Genomic DNA, 14,966 nt, shown 5'->3' with positions numbered 1-14,966 from the left:
ATTCATTAGTTTGTCAATATTTCCTCAGTCACTGCTCTAAATCTGCGCCTTAGTTCCGCAGTAACTTATCATTAGTTCTTCATTAGATCCCGAGTCACTACTCTAAATGTTATGAGTTCCTTAGTTCCTCAGTAACTACTCATGAGTTGTTCATTTGTTCCTTGGTAACTACTCTAAATGTTATGAGTTCCTTAGTACCTCAGTAGCTACTCGTGAGTTGTTCATTTGTTTTTCAGTAACTACTCTTAGACTCTACTTAGTCATTGGTAACCATTCATTAGTTCCTCAGTAACTACTCTAAATATAGTTCATCAGTAGCTATTCATTAGTTTGTTATTTCCTCACGTCACGTCTCTAAATTTGTGCCTAAGTTGTGCAGTAACTACTCATTAGTTGTTCATTTGTTCCTCAGTAACTACTCTAAATGTTATGAGTTCCTAGTCATTAGTTCTTCAGTAACTATTTAAAATGTATGTGCCTTAGTTACTCAGTAACCATTCATTAGTTCCTCAGTAACTACTCTAAATATAGTTAATCAGTAACTATTCATTAGTTCATCATTATCTCCTCACTCACGTCTCTAAATTTGTGTCTAAGTTGCGCAGTAACTACTCATTAGTTGTTCATTTGTTCCTCAGTAGCTACTCTAAATGTTACGAGTTCCTTAGTTTCTCAGTAACTACTCATTAGTTATTAATTTGTTCCTCAGTAACTACTCTGAATTTGTGTGCCGTAGTCATTAGTTCATTAGTTCCTCAGTAACTACTCAAAATGTATGTGCCTCCGTTACTCAATAACTACTTATTAGTTCTTAATTAGTTCTTCAGTAACTACTTTTAATGTATGTACCTTTGTTCCACAGTAACCACTCTAAATGCATGTGCCCTAGCCATTAGTTCTTCAGTAACTATTTTAAATGTATGTGCCTTAGTTACTCAGTAACCATTCATTAGTTCCTCAGTAACTACTCTAAATATAGTTCATCAGTAACTATTCATTAGTTCATCGTTATTTCCTCACGTCACGTCTCTAAATTTGTGCCTAAGTTGCGCAGTAACTACTCATGAGTTGTTCATTTGTTCCTCAGTAACTACTCTAAATGTTATGAGTTCCTTAGTTCCTCAGTAACTACTCATTAGTTATTAATTTGTTCCTCAGTAACTACTCATTAGTTATTAATTTGTCCCTCAGTAACTACTCTGAATTTGTGTGCCTTAGTCATTAGTTCATGAGTTCCTCAGTAACTACTCATTAGTTATTAATTTGTTCCTCAGTAACTACTCTAAATGTTATGAGTTCCTTAGTTCCTCAGTAACTACTCATTAGTTATTAATTTGTTCCTCAGTAACTACTCATTAGTTATTAATTTGTCCCTCAGTAACTACTCTGAATTTGTGTGCCTTAGTCATTAGTTCATGAGTTCCTCAGTAACTACTCAAAATGTATGTACCTTGGTTACTCAGAAACTATTCATTAGTTTTTCATTAGTTCCTCAGTAACTACTCTAAATGCATGTGCCTCAGTCATTAGTTCCTCAGTAACTACTGTATTTCTGCGCAACACCGTTACCTTGAAAAGTTCACACAATCTTCAATCCATTGGTGGGCTAAAAAGTATACATTGGAGGCGACACATGGAGAAAAGAAACATAAATTGACTGTAAAGGTCACTAATTGGCGCTTATACATTTTCATTTTTCATTGCCGAGTCGCGCCGCTATTGTGAGTATAAAACATGATCCGGCTGTTATGAAATAAGTGGCGTCACGTGGCCATGTGACATTTGGGATGTCTCAAACGCGGTAATTGACTTCTAAAAATAGGCCCGCCGAGACCGCCACTATCTGCTGGAAGGCCATCTCCCCTTTCAGACGTTATTATTTAGTCTTTTTTTCATGCCAACAACTTGACGTGAACTCCATGCTGTGTTCCCAGTACGCTTTGATGGACAAAGGAAGACAATGACACGCGGGTGTGAGTCATAAGCTTATTCAAGTTAAAAAATCATATCTGACCGCCCTATTATGAAAGCGCGCCATACCAGCTTAATGATGGCGGTAATTACTTCCACCGATGACTTTAATTGCGTGGCTTCATTCTTTCTGGCCTGTAAGAACCAAAATAAATATTTTCTTCCCAACAGTTGAGTTAACATCATCTGCTGGAACACACAAAAAGCATCAGTGCATAATTGAATGTTTGGCTCCCAGTATGGAAAAAAAAAACAATACAGTATAGATTTTTTTCTATGTGAGAATAGCAGTGCACAAAGGCCCTCTGCTGGTCATGTGTGGCATTACATCATCTGACCTTGTTTCTGGAATACTTTTATGAAAAAAAAATGTCTCCCTGCATCACAAAACCCCTGGATTACACAATGTATTTTTTTATTTTTGTCATTTTGGCAAAAAAAGACAAACAAACAGAAAAAAAGTATAGTTCAGATGACACTGGTTTACATTGATATGGAATGTGTCATTCATGTTATTGTGTTAATTACCTTAATTATCTTACCGGTTGGCTTTTGTTGCTATACAGGTTTGTGTTTATTGTTGTCTCATAGAAACTAAGAAAATAAGTTAGCGTGGATTTTGTTTCCACTAGGCATCAAAATTATTCATTCATTTTCTACCACTTATCACGGGGCATGCTGGAGCCTATCCCAGTTGTCTTCGGTCGAAAGGCGGGGTACACCATGGACTGGTCGCCAGCCATCACAGGGCATATATTTGCTGCCACTTACTGGCTGGGATAGGCCGCTTATCCTCACTCGGGTTGCAGGTATGCCGGAGTCTATCCCAGCTAAGTTTGGGCACGAGGCGGGGTACACCTTGGACTGTCAGTCAGTGGCGGCAAAAATATGCCCTGTAATGGCTGGCGACCAGTCCATGGTGTACCCCGCCTTGTGCCCAAACTTAGCTGGGATAGGCTCCAGCATACCTGCAACTTCAGTGAGGATAAGCGGCATAGAAAATCAATGAATGAATATAATTGTAATGTATTATTATACACCCTGCCTCTCGCCCAAAGACAGCTGGGATAGGCCGCTTATCCTCACTCGGGTTGCAGGTATGCCGGAGTCTATCCCAGCTAAGTTTGGGCACGAGGCGGGGTACACCTTGGACTGTTCGCCAGTCAGTGGCGGCAAAAATATGCCCTGTAATGGCTGGCGACCAGTCCATGGTGTACCCCGCCTTGTGCCCAAACTTAGCTGGGATAGGCTCCAGCATACCTGCAACTTGAGTGAGGATAAGCGGCATAGAAAATCAATGAATGAATATAATTGTAATGTATTATTATACACCCCGCCTCTCGCCCAAAGACAGCTGGGATAGGCCGCTTATCCTCACTCGGGTTGCAGGTATGCCGGAGTCTATCCCAGCTAAGTTTGGGCATGAGGCGGGGTACACCTTGGACTGTTCGCCAGTCAGTGGCGGCAAAATTATGCCCTGTGATGGCTGGCGACCAGTCCATGGTGTACCCCGCCTCGTGCCCAAACTTAGCTGGGATAGGCTCCGGCATACCTGCAACTTGAGTGAGGATAAGCGGCATAGAAAATCAATGAATGAATATAATTGTAATGTATTATTATACACCCTGCCTCTCGCCCAAAGACAGCTGGGATAGGCCGCTTATCCTCACTCGGGTTGCAGGTATGCCGGAGTCTATCCCAGCTAAGTTTGGGCACGAGGCAGGGTACACCTTGGACTGTTCGCCAGTCAGTGGCGGCAAAAATATGCCCTGTAATGGCTGGCGACCAGTCCATGGTGTACCCCGCCTTGTGCCCAAACTTAGCTGGGATAGGCTCCAGCATACCTGCAACTTCAGTGAGGATAAGCGGCATAGAAAATCAATGAATGAATATAATTGTAATGTATTATTATACACCCTGCCTCTCGCCCAAAGACAGCTGGGATAGGCCGCTTATCCTCACTCGGGTTGCAGGTATGCCGGAGTCTATCCCAGCTAAGTTTGGGCACGAGGCGGGGTACACCTTGGACTGTTCGCCAGTCAGTGGCGGCAAAAATATGCCCTGTGATGGCTGGCGACCAGTCCATGGTGTACCCCGCCTCTTGCCCAAACTTAGCTGGGATAGGCTCCAGCATACCTGCAGCTTGAGTGAGGATAAGCGGCATAGAAAATCAATGAATTAATATAATATATAATGTATTATTATACACCCCGCCTCTTGCCCAAAGACAACTGGGATAGGCTCCAGCACCTCCGCGACCCTCGTAAGGAAAAGCGGTACAAAATGAATGAATGAATGTATTATTATACTTTGAATGTTATATATTTGCTGCCACTGACTGGCGACTAGTCTAAGGTTTACCCTGCCCTTGCACAAACTTAGCTGGGATAGACTCCAGCATACCCCCACCACCCTCGAGAGGACCAGCAGCACAGAACATAGAAGAGAATAACAAAATATATATACATAGAAGCTAAAGGCTTTCAGTCGCCTAACAAGGTCAAGGTCATTGTTGGACTGTTGAATGGATGCTATCTGCTATTCGACAACGTGACTTGAGAGAAACTTGATCATCTCGTCCAACGTGTGTGGGCGTGTGCATGTGTGCACAGTGTCACATCCTGCTTCCACGCCGCGCAAGGGCGAGGGCGCTGGCTTTACCATACGTGTGCATCGGAGGATGACACAGACTGGCTGCTGTGACGACAATTAAAAGCCGGCAAAGGATCTGACTTAGCGGATGCAGCCATGAGGCACCGAGGTGAGGTTTTGGTCCATGATGAACATTTTTATGGTCCTCGTGCTGCGTTCACTGACCTCCTCTTGCTCCTTGTGTGTGACAGTCGCTCCCTGTGCTGCCGTCGTCGTTGTCCTTGTGCTGCTGTGGGTCACGTCCAAGCACACCGTGCACATCCCGGAGAGAGCAAGACAACTTCTCGGTGAGCTTCGATCTCGTTTCTTACCAAGCAAGGTCTCCCAACGCCGTGCTTCTGTTTTTTTTCTAGGGATGGAGAGTGTGGATCAAACAGGAGTGAAAGTGCAACCAAGTGAGCAGCATGAAGTTATTTTGTTGATGTCTTTCATCTCTTTCATCACCATTTCGCCTGCGTCTCTCACGCAGACGCATCTTCACCGCCGCCAAAGTGCGGCCTCTCCAGAGCGTGCCCGCCTCATCATTTTGCCGTGCACGTGCGCAGCGGAGCCGCTAACGTGGTCGGCCCAAAGATCTGTTTTGATGGGAAAATGTAAGTCCCTCAACAAAGATTTTTGGTTTTGCGACACAAGAGGTGGGATCTCGATTCACATGTAAGCCTCCGTCACACTAAACGCGAACCTAGCATAAAAGTCCAAGAACCAAGCCAACCAAGCCAGAATGAAAAAGATTCTAAATGGGCAGTTTCACTCCTTTTTTCCTTGGTGGCGTAACGTGATGCACCAGTGGTAGGGTTTGGCTCCTTTTTTCCTTGCTAGTGTAACGTTATGTGCCATTGCCGTTTTTCCTTGCCGACATGGCATGATGTGCCCTTGGTGGAGTTTGACTCATTTTTTTCTTGGCTACATGACATGATGTGCCCTTGGAGGAGTTTGGCTCCTTTTTTCCTTGGCTGCATGACATGATGTGCCCTTGGTGGAGTTTGGCTCCTTTTTTCCTTGGCTGCATGACATGATGTGCCCTTGATGGAGTTTGGCTCCTTTTTTCCTCGGCAGCATGACGTGATGTGCCGATAGTGAAATTTGGCTCCTTTTTTCCTTGGCGGCATAACGTGATGTGCCCTTGGTGGAGTTTGGCTCCTTTTTTCCTTGGTGGCGTAACGTGATGCGCCACTGGTAGGCTTTGGCTCCTTTTTTCCTTGGCAGCATAACGTGATTTGCCCTTGGTGGAGTTTGGCTCCTTTTTTCCTTGGTGCCGTAACATGATGCGACAGTGGTAGGGTTTGGCTCCTTTTTTCCTTGCTGGTGTAACCTTATGTGCCATTGCCATTTTTCCTTGGCTGATCCTTTTTTCCTTGGCGGCATGGCATGATGTGCCATTGGTAGAGTTTGACTCCCTTTTTTCCTCGCGGCATGACATGATGAGCCCTTGGTGGAGTTTGGCTCCTTTTTTCTTTGGCAGCATAACATGATGTGCTGGTAGTGAAATTTGGCTCCTTTTTTCCTTGGCAGCATGACATGATGTGCCCTTGGTGGAGTTTGGCTCTTTTCTTACATGGCGGCATGATGTGACGTATCAGCGGCCAGTGTTGGCTCCTTTTTTCCTTGGTGGCATGACATCTTTTGCTGATGGCTGGTAGTGGAGTTTGGCTTTTTTTCCCCCTTGGTGGTATGTCATGATGTGCTGGGGGCCAGTTTTGGAGATTGGCTCTTTTTTTCCTCTGCGTCATGGTGTGATGTGAATTGGCGTGTCAGTGGTGAGGGATGTTTCAGCTTCCTTCCTTTCAGCACCTCTGCACTGTCCATGCTGGCGGCCGCTGGTGGAATCCACTCCTTTTTTCCTTGCTGTATGAAGCGATATGAATAAGGCGAGCCTTCATAGTGACGTTTCAGCAGCAGCTGGTTACGTTTTTTTATGCGATCAGAATATTAATAGCGATCGGTTAATCAATTATCCAATCAAGTCATCGATTAACTGTTGCTGCTCTGCTGTCGAGGGAGCCTGACAGAGTATTCTGTCTTTCTATTAATTTCTATGAAAAAGGTCTCGTCCTCGTCAACTGTCCTTCCGGGACCTTCCATGACACCATTATAAGTTAATTCTGTGACTCACTACTGCAACGTGATCAGCTGGGAAAAACTACCTGTCTCACAACACTAGCACACAACCTTAATAAAACTGATTTTTGTTTTTAAGTGTGATTTTTGTGCACTCGCTTATGAACAAAAATCATGCCAGAGAATCGCGACCTCAATTCAAAGCAAGAAAATCAGCATTCATTTTTGTTTTGTTGTGTTTTTTATCCGGGAATGTTGTAATGTGGAGCTAAGCTATGTTTTTATGTGTGCTGCAGCATCATGAGCCACGTGCTCAACAACGTGGGACCCGGCCTCAACATCGTTGTCATCAACGGTCAGCCCAAATTTCTTTCATTTATTTCCAGGTTCACGTTTCACTCATCCTCGGATGAATGAACGCTATTGAACGGTTCATTTATAAAGAATTAAATAAATACAATACAGTAGGTTGGGACCTCATGTCTATTGGAAATATGGTCACCAGGTTTAGACCATTCGATAACCTCTGTCCTTTAGGTTTGTGAGGGATAAACCGATACCACAGGATATCCGTTTTGGCAAACTAGAGACGTGGCTGCATGGGTAGCAGCCTCATGGATCAGAATATTCCATAAATCCTTAAATGAATGATTGGAGAGACAAGCACCACGACTCTTAAACAATGTGAGAGCCTGGGCTGCTAATAAAGGGATTGCTCCGTAGCTTAGCAGGACTCAAGACCAGCATTAGCAGCGTGCTAGCTAGTCACCATGGAAAAGCAATCAATTCTAGCAATCAAATTGATCTTATTTATGATGTATTGTGTACAACAGTGATTCCCAAAGTGTGGGCCGCGGCCCCCTGGTGGACCGTCGTGGTACTGCAGGAGGGCCATGAGAGGTCATTAAAAATGATATGAAATGAAATATTATTTTTTAAAGTGTTTTTACTTAATATTTTTATCATGATGATGATTATTATTAATAATATTAATAACAATAATAATGTCAAATTCTTTTATTAAAATTTTATCATTTATTGAAATAATATAAAAAATTATTAAAATTATTTTACTACAATTATACTATTATTTATTATTATTATTATTGTTAATAATAATAATAATAATAATGAGGAAAAAGTGGTAGAAAATGAATAATAATAATAATAATAATAATAATAATAATAATAATAATAATAATAATAATAATAATAATAATAATAATAATAATAAATTGGTCATTGTTTTTCACAGAAGAAACACACATTAGCACAAACATGAAAGAAAAAGGGGGGGAAATACGGTATCATAGTGGGACAAGGTTAGATGGTGCGTTCAAGGGTGAGACGTAAACATGCAAAAACTGGGGGAATTGTGACTGTATATTATTTTTGGAATCAAATAATGGCCCTTATTTCCAAAACTGATTTACATACAATTTGATGTTTTAATGTGTTATTTTGCTGCTTTCAGCAGGCTCGGTCGGGGATACGATGTGTTGAGTTGACACCCCTGCTGTCTTCCAACAGAAGAATTGAATTTCAAATGCTGGCCTACAAGACACAACGTGGCCATGCGCTATTAAAGAGCTTTTGGTGCCGTATCAGCCCAGTAGAACGCTAACATTCCCTGAGCTCACACTCACTTTGTGCTTCCAAGGATTTCTTAAAAGTAGCATAAGAGCAAGAGCCTTGGGCTATCGGGCTCCTCTCTTGTGGAACCATCTTCCTGATTCAGTCCGGGGGGCAGACACCCACTCTTTATTCAAAAGCAAACTTAAAAGTCACCTTTTTGCTCATGCTTTTCGTCAGGGCTGACTCAGGCATGACCCGGGTCATCTTTTAGCGGTGCTGCCACAGGCCCGCACTGCCGCAGGATCTCCCTTGATACACCGAGCTTCCCTTTTCCCCTTTTCCCGTCTCTCCGTCTCTTCTATCTCTTCATCTCTGTCTGCTCAGGATAACATCACAGCTATGCTAAGGATGCGGCTATTATTAGACGTGCTTCACATTTACCTGCTTGGTATGGATGGTGGTGGTGGGAGCCGATCATTACCGATGTTGCACTCCTTCCTCCCTTGGTTGCTAACCCCCCTCTATTCTGTTTCTCCCTCCACCTGCCTTTGGTTCCTGGGTTTTAATCAAGGGGGCAGATTTTCCTTGCCTGACTTGGTGGACTTAGACCAGCTCCTTGTAGTCACTATGCAATAACGTCTCTATTTTTCAAGATAACAGCACTTTGGACACTTCTGGTGTACTATATTGGGGATTAGGAGTGTACAGTTGACTATAGGGGTGTTATTTCATGTCTAGAGGGCTCTAATCATGTTAAAAACCATTTTTAGAAGGCCATAAACCGGTTTTCTATGTCTTATTCTCTCTTATGTCAACTATATTGGGTAATGGGAGTGTAAAGCTGACTGTAGGGGTGTTATTTCATGTCTAGAGGGCTCTAATCATGTTAAAAAACAGCCATAAGATGGTTATCTATGTCTTATTCTCTCTTATGTCAACTATATTGGGTAATAGGAGTGTAAAGCTGACTATAGGGGTGTTATTTCATGTCTAGAGGGCTCTAATCATGTTAAAAAAACATATTTAGAAGGCCATAAACTGGTTTTCTATGTCTTATTCTCTCTTATGTCAACTGTATTGGGTAATAGGAGTGTAAAGCTGACTATAGGGGTGTTATTTCATGTCTAGAGGGCTCGAATCATGTTAAAAACCACATTTAGAAGGCCGTAAGCTGGTTTTCTATGTCTTCATCTTTCTTATGTCAGCTATATTGGGTAATAGGAGTGTAAAGCTGACTATAGGGGTGTTATTTCATGTCTAGAGGGCTCTAATCATGTTACAAACCACATTTAGAAGGCCGTAAGCTGGTTTTCTATGTCTTAGTCTCTCTTATGTCAACTCTATTGGGTAATCGGAGTGTAAAGCTGACTATAGGGGTGTTATTTCACGTCTAGGGGGCTCTAATCATGTTAAAAACCATATTTAGAAGGTCATAAACTGGTTTTCTATGTCTTATTCTCTCTTATGTCAACTATATTGGGTAATAGGAGTGTAAAGCTGATTATAGGGGTGTTATTTCATGTCTAGAGGGCTCTAATCATGTTAAAAAAAACATATTTAGAAGGCCATAAACTGGTTTTCTATGTCTTAGTCTCTCTTATGTCAACTATATTGGGTAATAAGAGTGTAAAGCTGGCTATAGGGGTGTTGTTTCATGTCTAGAGGGCTCTAATAATGTTAAAAACTGTTTTCCCAAGGTTGTAAACCGGTTTTCTGTGCTATAATATTCAATTTCTAAATAATGAATCCTACTTAGTGGAAATTCTGTGGCCAATTAATGTTGATAAACGAGGTTGTCATGAAAGTGACTTTTGATAGAAATAATGGGCCAGCTCATGTGGAATATCCGAGGCAACAAGATGATGTTTGCTTGTTTCCTGTCAGGTGACACTGGAGCTGTGGAGAAAAGCGGCTATCTGAATATGAAAGCTGGAAGTAGGAAGTGTCCTCTACGTCTTTTTTTTTTTTTACCAGCACATTGAAATCCTCGATTCATTCCTTGTTTTGTTCTTTGGAAAAGTCCCAGAGGACATCTTGGCGTACCTGAAAGAGATTAAATCTGGACACATTGTCATCGTGGCCTCGTACGGCGACGTGACAACAAAGTAGGTCCAATTCCCGCACGCGCTAATGATTTACGGCGGCACAAAAATGGCTTCTTTCTTCTTTTTTCCAGGATGACAGACGAAATGAGGGAGATATTCACGGGCATGGGCAGCTCTTTGATCAAGTCAGTAAGTTACCGTGACAACTGGGTATTTGCAGGAAGAGGCGGGACAGGAAACGGCATCAGCGCCTTTGAGAAGGTCAGTGATGCTGCGGCGTGATGCTTCGTCTGCTTCTGCTTCTTGACACCGCCAAGACGAGTGATTGTCATCTCGGTTCTTCACCTGTCAGCGAGCTGCCAACGACGACAAAAGCAACGCTTACGAGGGATGGCCCATGGCCGTGGAGGTGGGCGGATGTTTCCCCGGGAGATCGTAACGGACCTGCTGCAGTATTTTGGAAAAAAACGGTCTACTCAAAGTCGTACATTTACCGGAATGAAAGTGGTAAATGTATGAGAATAAAGTGGTGATATCGTTCGTGTCAGAAACAAAATAGCAAACTTTGCTCTTGCTGCAGACGAGCTTTTATTTATAACGTGGCTTTTTCTTGTCGTAAATGTATAAACGTGGAATCTACCAAAAGAAAGATTAGACTCCCGCCGTCTTTTATCAGAATTTTTGTTTTGTTTTGTGATGGACAGTAGGAGGCATGTCTCTTAGTAGTCGGCAGTTGGGTTGGGGGGCGTGGTTTGTATCCCAGCTTTTGGTGAGCTTTAGAGATGTTCCATCTTTGTCATGCAGTTGTAAGCAGTTGAATGAAACCAAACATTGAGTCTTTCTTGGAATTGTCACATGGGATCAGGTCGGGTTCACCAAGGTGGGATCATGTCGGGGTCACCAACGTGGTATCACATGGGGGTCAACAAAGTGGGATCACTTCGGGTTCGCCAAGGAGGGATCACATCGGGGTCACCAAGGTGGGATCATGTTGGGGTCGCCAAGGTGGGATCACGTCAGGTTCACCAAAGTGGGATAACGTTGGGGTCACCAAGGTGGGATCACATCGGGGTCACCAAGGTGGGATCATGTCGGGCTCACCAAAGTGGTATGACATGGGGGTCAACAAAGTGGTATCACATCGGGTTTGCCAAGGAGGGATCACATCGGGGCCACCAAAGTAGGATCATGTTGGGGTCACCAAGGTGGGATCACATGGGAGTCAAGGTGGGATCACATCGGGGTCACCAAGGTGGTATCACATGGGGGTCAACAAAGTGGGATCACGTCGGGTTCGCCAAGGAGGGATCACATCGGGGTCACCAAGGTGGGATCATGTCGGGGTCACCAAGGTGGGATCATGTCGGGGTCACCAAAGTGGGATCACATGGGGGTCAACAAAGTGGGATTACGTCGGGTTTGCCAAGGAGGGATCACATCGGGGTCACCAAAGTGGGATCATGTTGGGGTCACCAAGGTGGGATCACATGGGAGTCAAGGTGGGATCACTTCGGGGTCACCAAGGTGGTATCACATGGGGGTCAACAAAGTGGGATCACGTTGGGTTCGCCAAGGAGGGATCACATTGGGGTCACCAATGTGGAATCACGTTGGGGTCACCAAGGTGGGATCACATGGGGGTCACCAAAGTGGGATCACGTTGGGGTCACCAAGGTGAGATCACATCGGGGTCACTAGGTGGGATCACGTTGGGGTGACCAAGGTGGTGTCACATGGGGGTCAACAAGGTGGGATCCCGTCAGGGTCACCAAGGTGGGATCACGTCGGGGTCACCAAAGTGGTATAACATGGGGGTCAACAAAGTGGGATCACGTCGGGTTTGCCAAGGTGGGATCACATGGGAGTCAAGGTGGGATCACATCGGGGTCAACAAGGTGGGATCATGTCGAGGTTACTGAGGTGGTATTGCATGGGTGTTGCCAAGGTGGGATCACATTGGGGTCGCCAAGGTGGTATTACATGGGTGTCGCCAAGGTGGGATCACGTTGAGATCACCAGGATGACAGTTACAAGAAAGACTCAATGTTTGGTCTCACACAGATCGACTTAAGTTGCCGACTTTTGTCTCATGTCTGTAGTTTCCTCAAAGCCAGCCCAGTTCCGACTACCAGGAACAACACAGGACATGACCAAGTATTCCCACATAGCGTCCGTGCTGGACCTCCGCTTTCCCTCATCCAAACTATCTTCCATCATGTGGTCCACCCATGCCTGCTTCAAAGTCACATTTTCCCTGCTGCTTTTTGTTTTGCTTGCCTATTTAACGTCCTCCACCACTTGAAGTGATCCCACAGTATTGTGTCATTGTGTGAAAAGCAGTTTTTTTTTCACCTTTAAACGAGAGTTCTTTTTTTTTTTTTCCACATGCTAATTGTTAGACTGGTAAAATTCCGGTAACGGTAGAGAACTGGAAAACACGTGCAAAAGGATTCATTTGCAGTGCGGTTAAAAGTGTGCAAGGGGTGAAAGGTGTTAGTGTGCAAATGATCTTGTTCACGTTCGGGCTGCCGTACACGTCACCTGTTGAACTTGACTGTATTAACGCCTTTTATCACCTTGAATACATTGTGTACACCTGCACCCTCTTTAACGATGTTTGTTATTGTGCTTGGAATAGTTTGGCTGATATTTTACACTTTACCTTTTTATCAGTTTAGTCTCGCCACGGTTAACCTCTTTAACAGTGTCGTTTAAAACCGCCATTGCCACTCCATATTATAATCAGATATAATTCAATATTTCTTGCATAGCTACAGTGTTGTGGCTTTATTTTCAACGTGAACTCATTGGTTGAACTGAGCATTATTACTATCTTCGTGAAGGCAGAACATCAACTCACATAGTCCTATAACGAGTCATGCCTGCCTAGCTCTTATTTATTTGCTTGTCATTATTCCAATTCATGAGGGTATAAAATGATGCTTGCATGTTCGGCGAATGCAGCTTTTGTGTTCACCTGCAAGGTTGTCCCTCGCTGTGAGGCGGCAAGGAGTCGCCCATTAAGCCGCCACTGTCAGCCATAAAGTGCATCATTATTGTCATCATTACCATAACGAGGTGCATTAACTCTACTTCTGCTTCTCCTGGTGTGTTTGTGGGACTCGGGGAAGGCGGCACACCGCAGGGATGTACACGCAACAAAAATATAAATACAGCAATTCCTTGCAGTATTACGGTTCCATTGTGTAATCACTGTTTCGTGGTTGAATAGGGCCTTTTTCATTTTAATTAATTTTAAAACAAATTGTACTTGTTATGAGCATAAAATGGCTAAATGATCTAACTAAATGAAATACAAACACAAGGCCGAGCAAGCATATTTTTATTGGGAATCGCGTGCAGTATTCTACATTGGCCGCTAGGTGTCATTGTTCGGTGAGTCGGCCACTAGACTCCTCACTTCGGTTCCCCGGGGAACACATTTACTGTGACACTGCTCGAGCAGAAGTTTGTTTACGTCTTACATGTATTTTTTTATTTTTATTCTGACTACTATAAAGGATAATACAAGTGTAAAGCCGTTTAAAGCTGCAAGAAAGAACGCTGGCCAGGAAAAAAAACAACTGCAAACGTGTGAGTCTTAGTTTCGTCTAATATGCCTTTTATTTTTATAACTATTAGGAAATACAAATGTAAAGGTGACTATGGCAGTGCTACTTAATATCTTGAAGGCTCTAATAATGTTAAAAAGATTGTAAACAGGTTTTGTATGCCATAATTACAAAAATATTCCATCTATGAGTATCGATTATTGCAGTTATTACAGGGTAATCCGCGTAAGTAAGGTTCCTTAATTATAAATGGAATATTTAGCATAGCATAGATAGCATAGAAAACCTGAAAACGACCTTCTACATACAGTTTTTAATATTATCAAATCCCTCTGTGCATGAAATAACACCACTATAATGACTTCACTCATATTACACAATACAGTAGATAAAATCAGAGAAAATAAGTAATATAAGACATGGAAAAGTATGTGCTGGATCGTGTGTGTTGCAATTAATTCAACCACATCGGTGGTTTTGTTGAGTGGGAATAGGGAAATAGAGAATATAGAATGTGAAATAATGGTTAGCTTATGTGGTGATGAAAAACGGGGAGGGTAGGATAAAGGAATAAACAAATAAAACAATTTTTGTATAGCATTTTAAGAGTGAACATGCTGTTCTGCAATTGTCCAACAGATGGCAGTGTAGGTCCTCCCTTAGAAACATACCTGAAAATAAGGCGGGTATTTTCATTGAGTTTCTATAAAAGCGATATACAAATAAAATATATTATCATTTGTAATAGGGAAAGAGCGAAAATAACACAATAATATAGTAGGCAGATTATGCAGCTTGACAAAAAAGGAACCGTTAAAACATGTACCTATTATTGTGTATGTACAGTACAGTGTATGAGTGAACCTGTTGTTTCGTAGTTGGCCATTAGAGGGCAGTGCAGGCCCTCCTAAAAATAACTTTCTATGACGTAGTGTAGTACATCTTTGACGTCACAGCTATCCCCTCTGGCCACAATTAGAAAATATGAAAAACATCTCTCAATATGATGCAGTGTAGTTGTCCGGTATTATGTCCTTAGGCGCATATTTTGCTGATATTTTATTGTGAAAGGTATCTTCAACACGTGCACGTT

General features: G+C 42.9%; 1 protein-coding gene across 1 annotated transcript; it reads left to right on the top strand.

Annotated features, from left to right (window-relative positions):
* The first annotated feature begins 4,610 nt into the window (after positions 1 to 4,610).
* LOC131135602 (protein FAM3C-like) lies at positions 4,611 to 10,929 on the top strand. Its single transcript, XM_058081697.1, has 9 exons — positions 4,611 to 4,732; positions 4,815 to 4,910; positions 4,977 to 5,018; positions 5,093 to 5,216; positions 6,978 to 7,036; positions 10,141 to 10,191; positions 10,277 to 10,361; positions 10,433 to 10,562; positions 10,654 to 10,929. Exons 1-9 carry the CDS (start codon positions 4,720 to 4,722, stop codon positions 10,738 to 10,740), a joined length of 687 nt encoding a protein of 228 aa, XP_057937680.1. The 5' UTR covers positions 4,611 to 4,719; the 3' UTR covers positions 10,741 to 10,929.
* The last annotated feature ends 4,037 nt before the right edge of the window (positions 10,930 to 14,966 follow it).

This window comes from Doryrhamphus excisus, chromosome 1 (assembly GCF_030265055.1).
Source record: "Doryrhamphus excisus isolate RoL2022-K1 chromosome 1, RoL_Dexc_1.0, whole genome shotgun sequence".
NCBI lineage: Eukaryota > Metazoa > Chordata > Actinopteri > Syngnathiformes > Syngnathidae > Doryrhamphus > Doryrhamphus excisus.
Note: the sequence above shows the minus strand (reverse complement) of the source record. Positions and strands in the feature narration are given on the sequence as shown.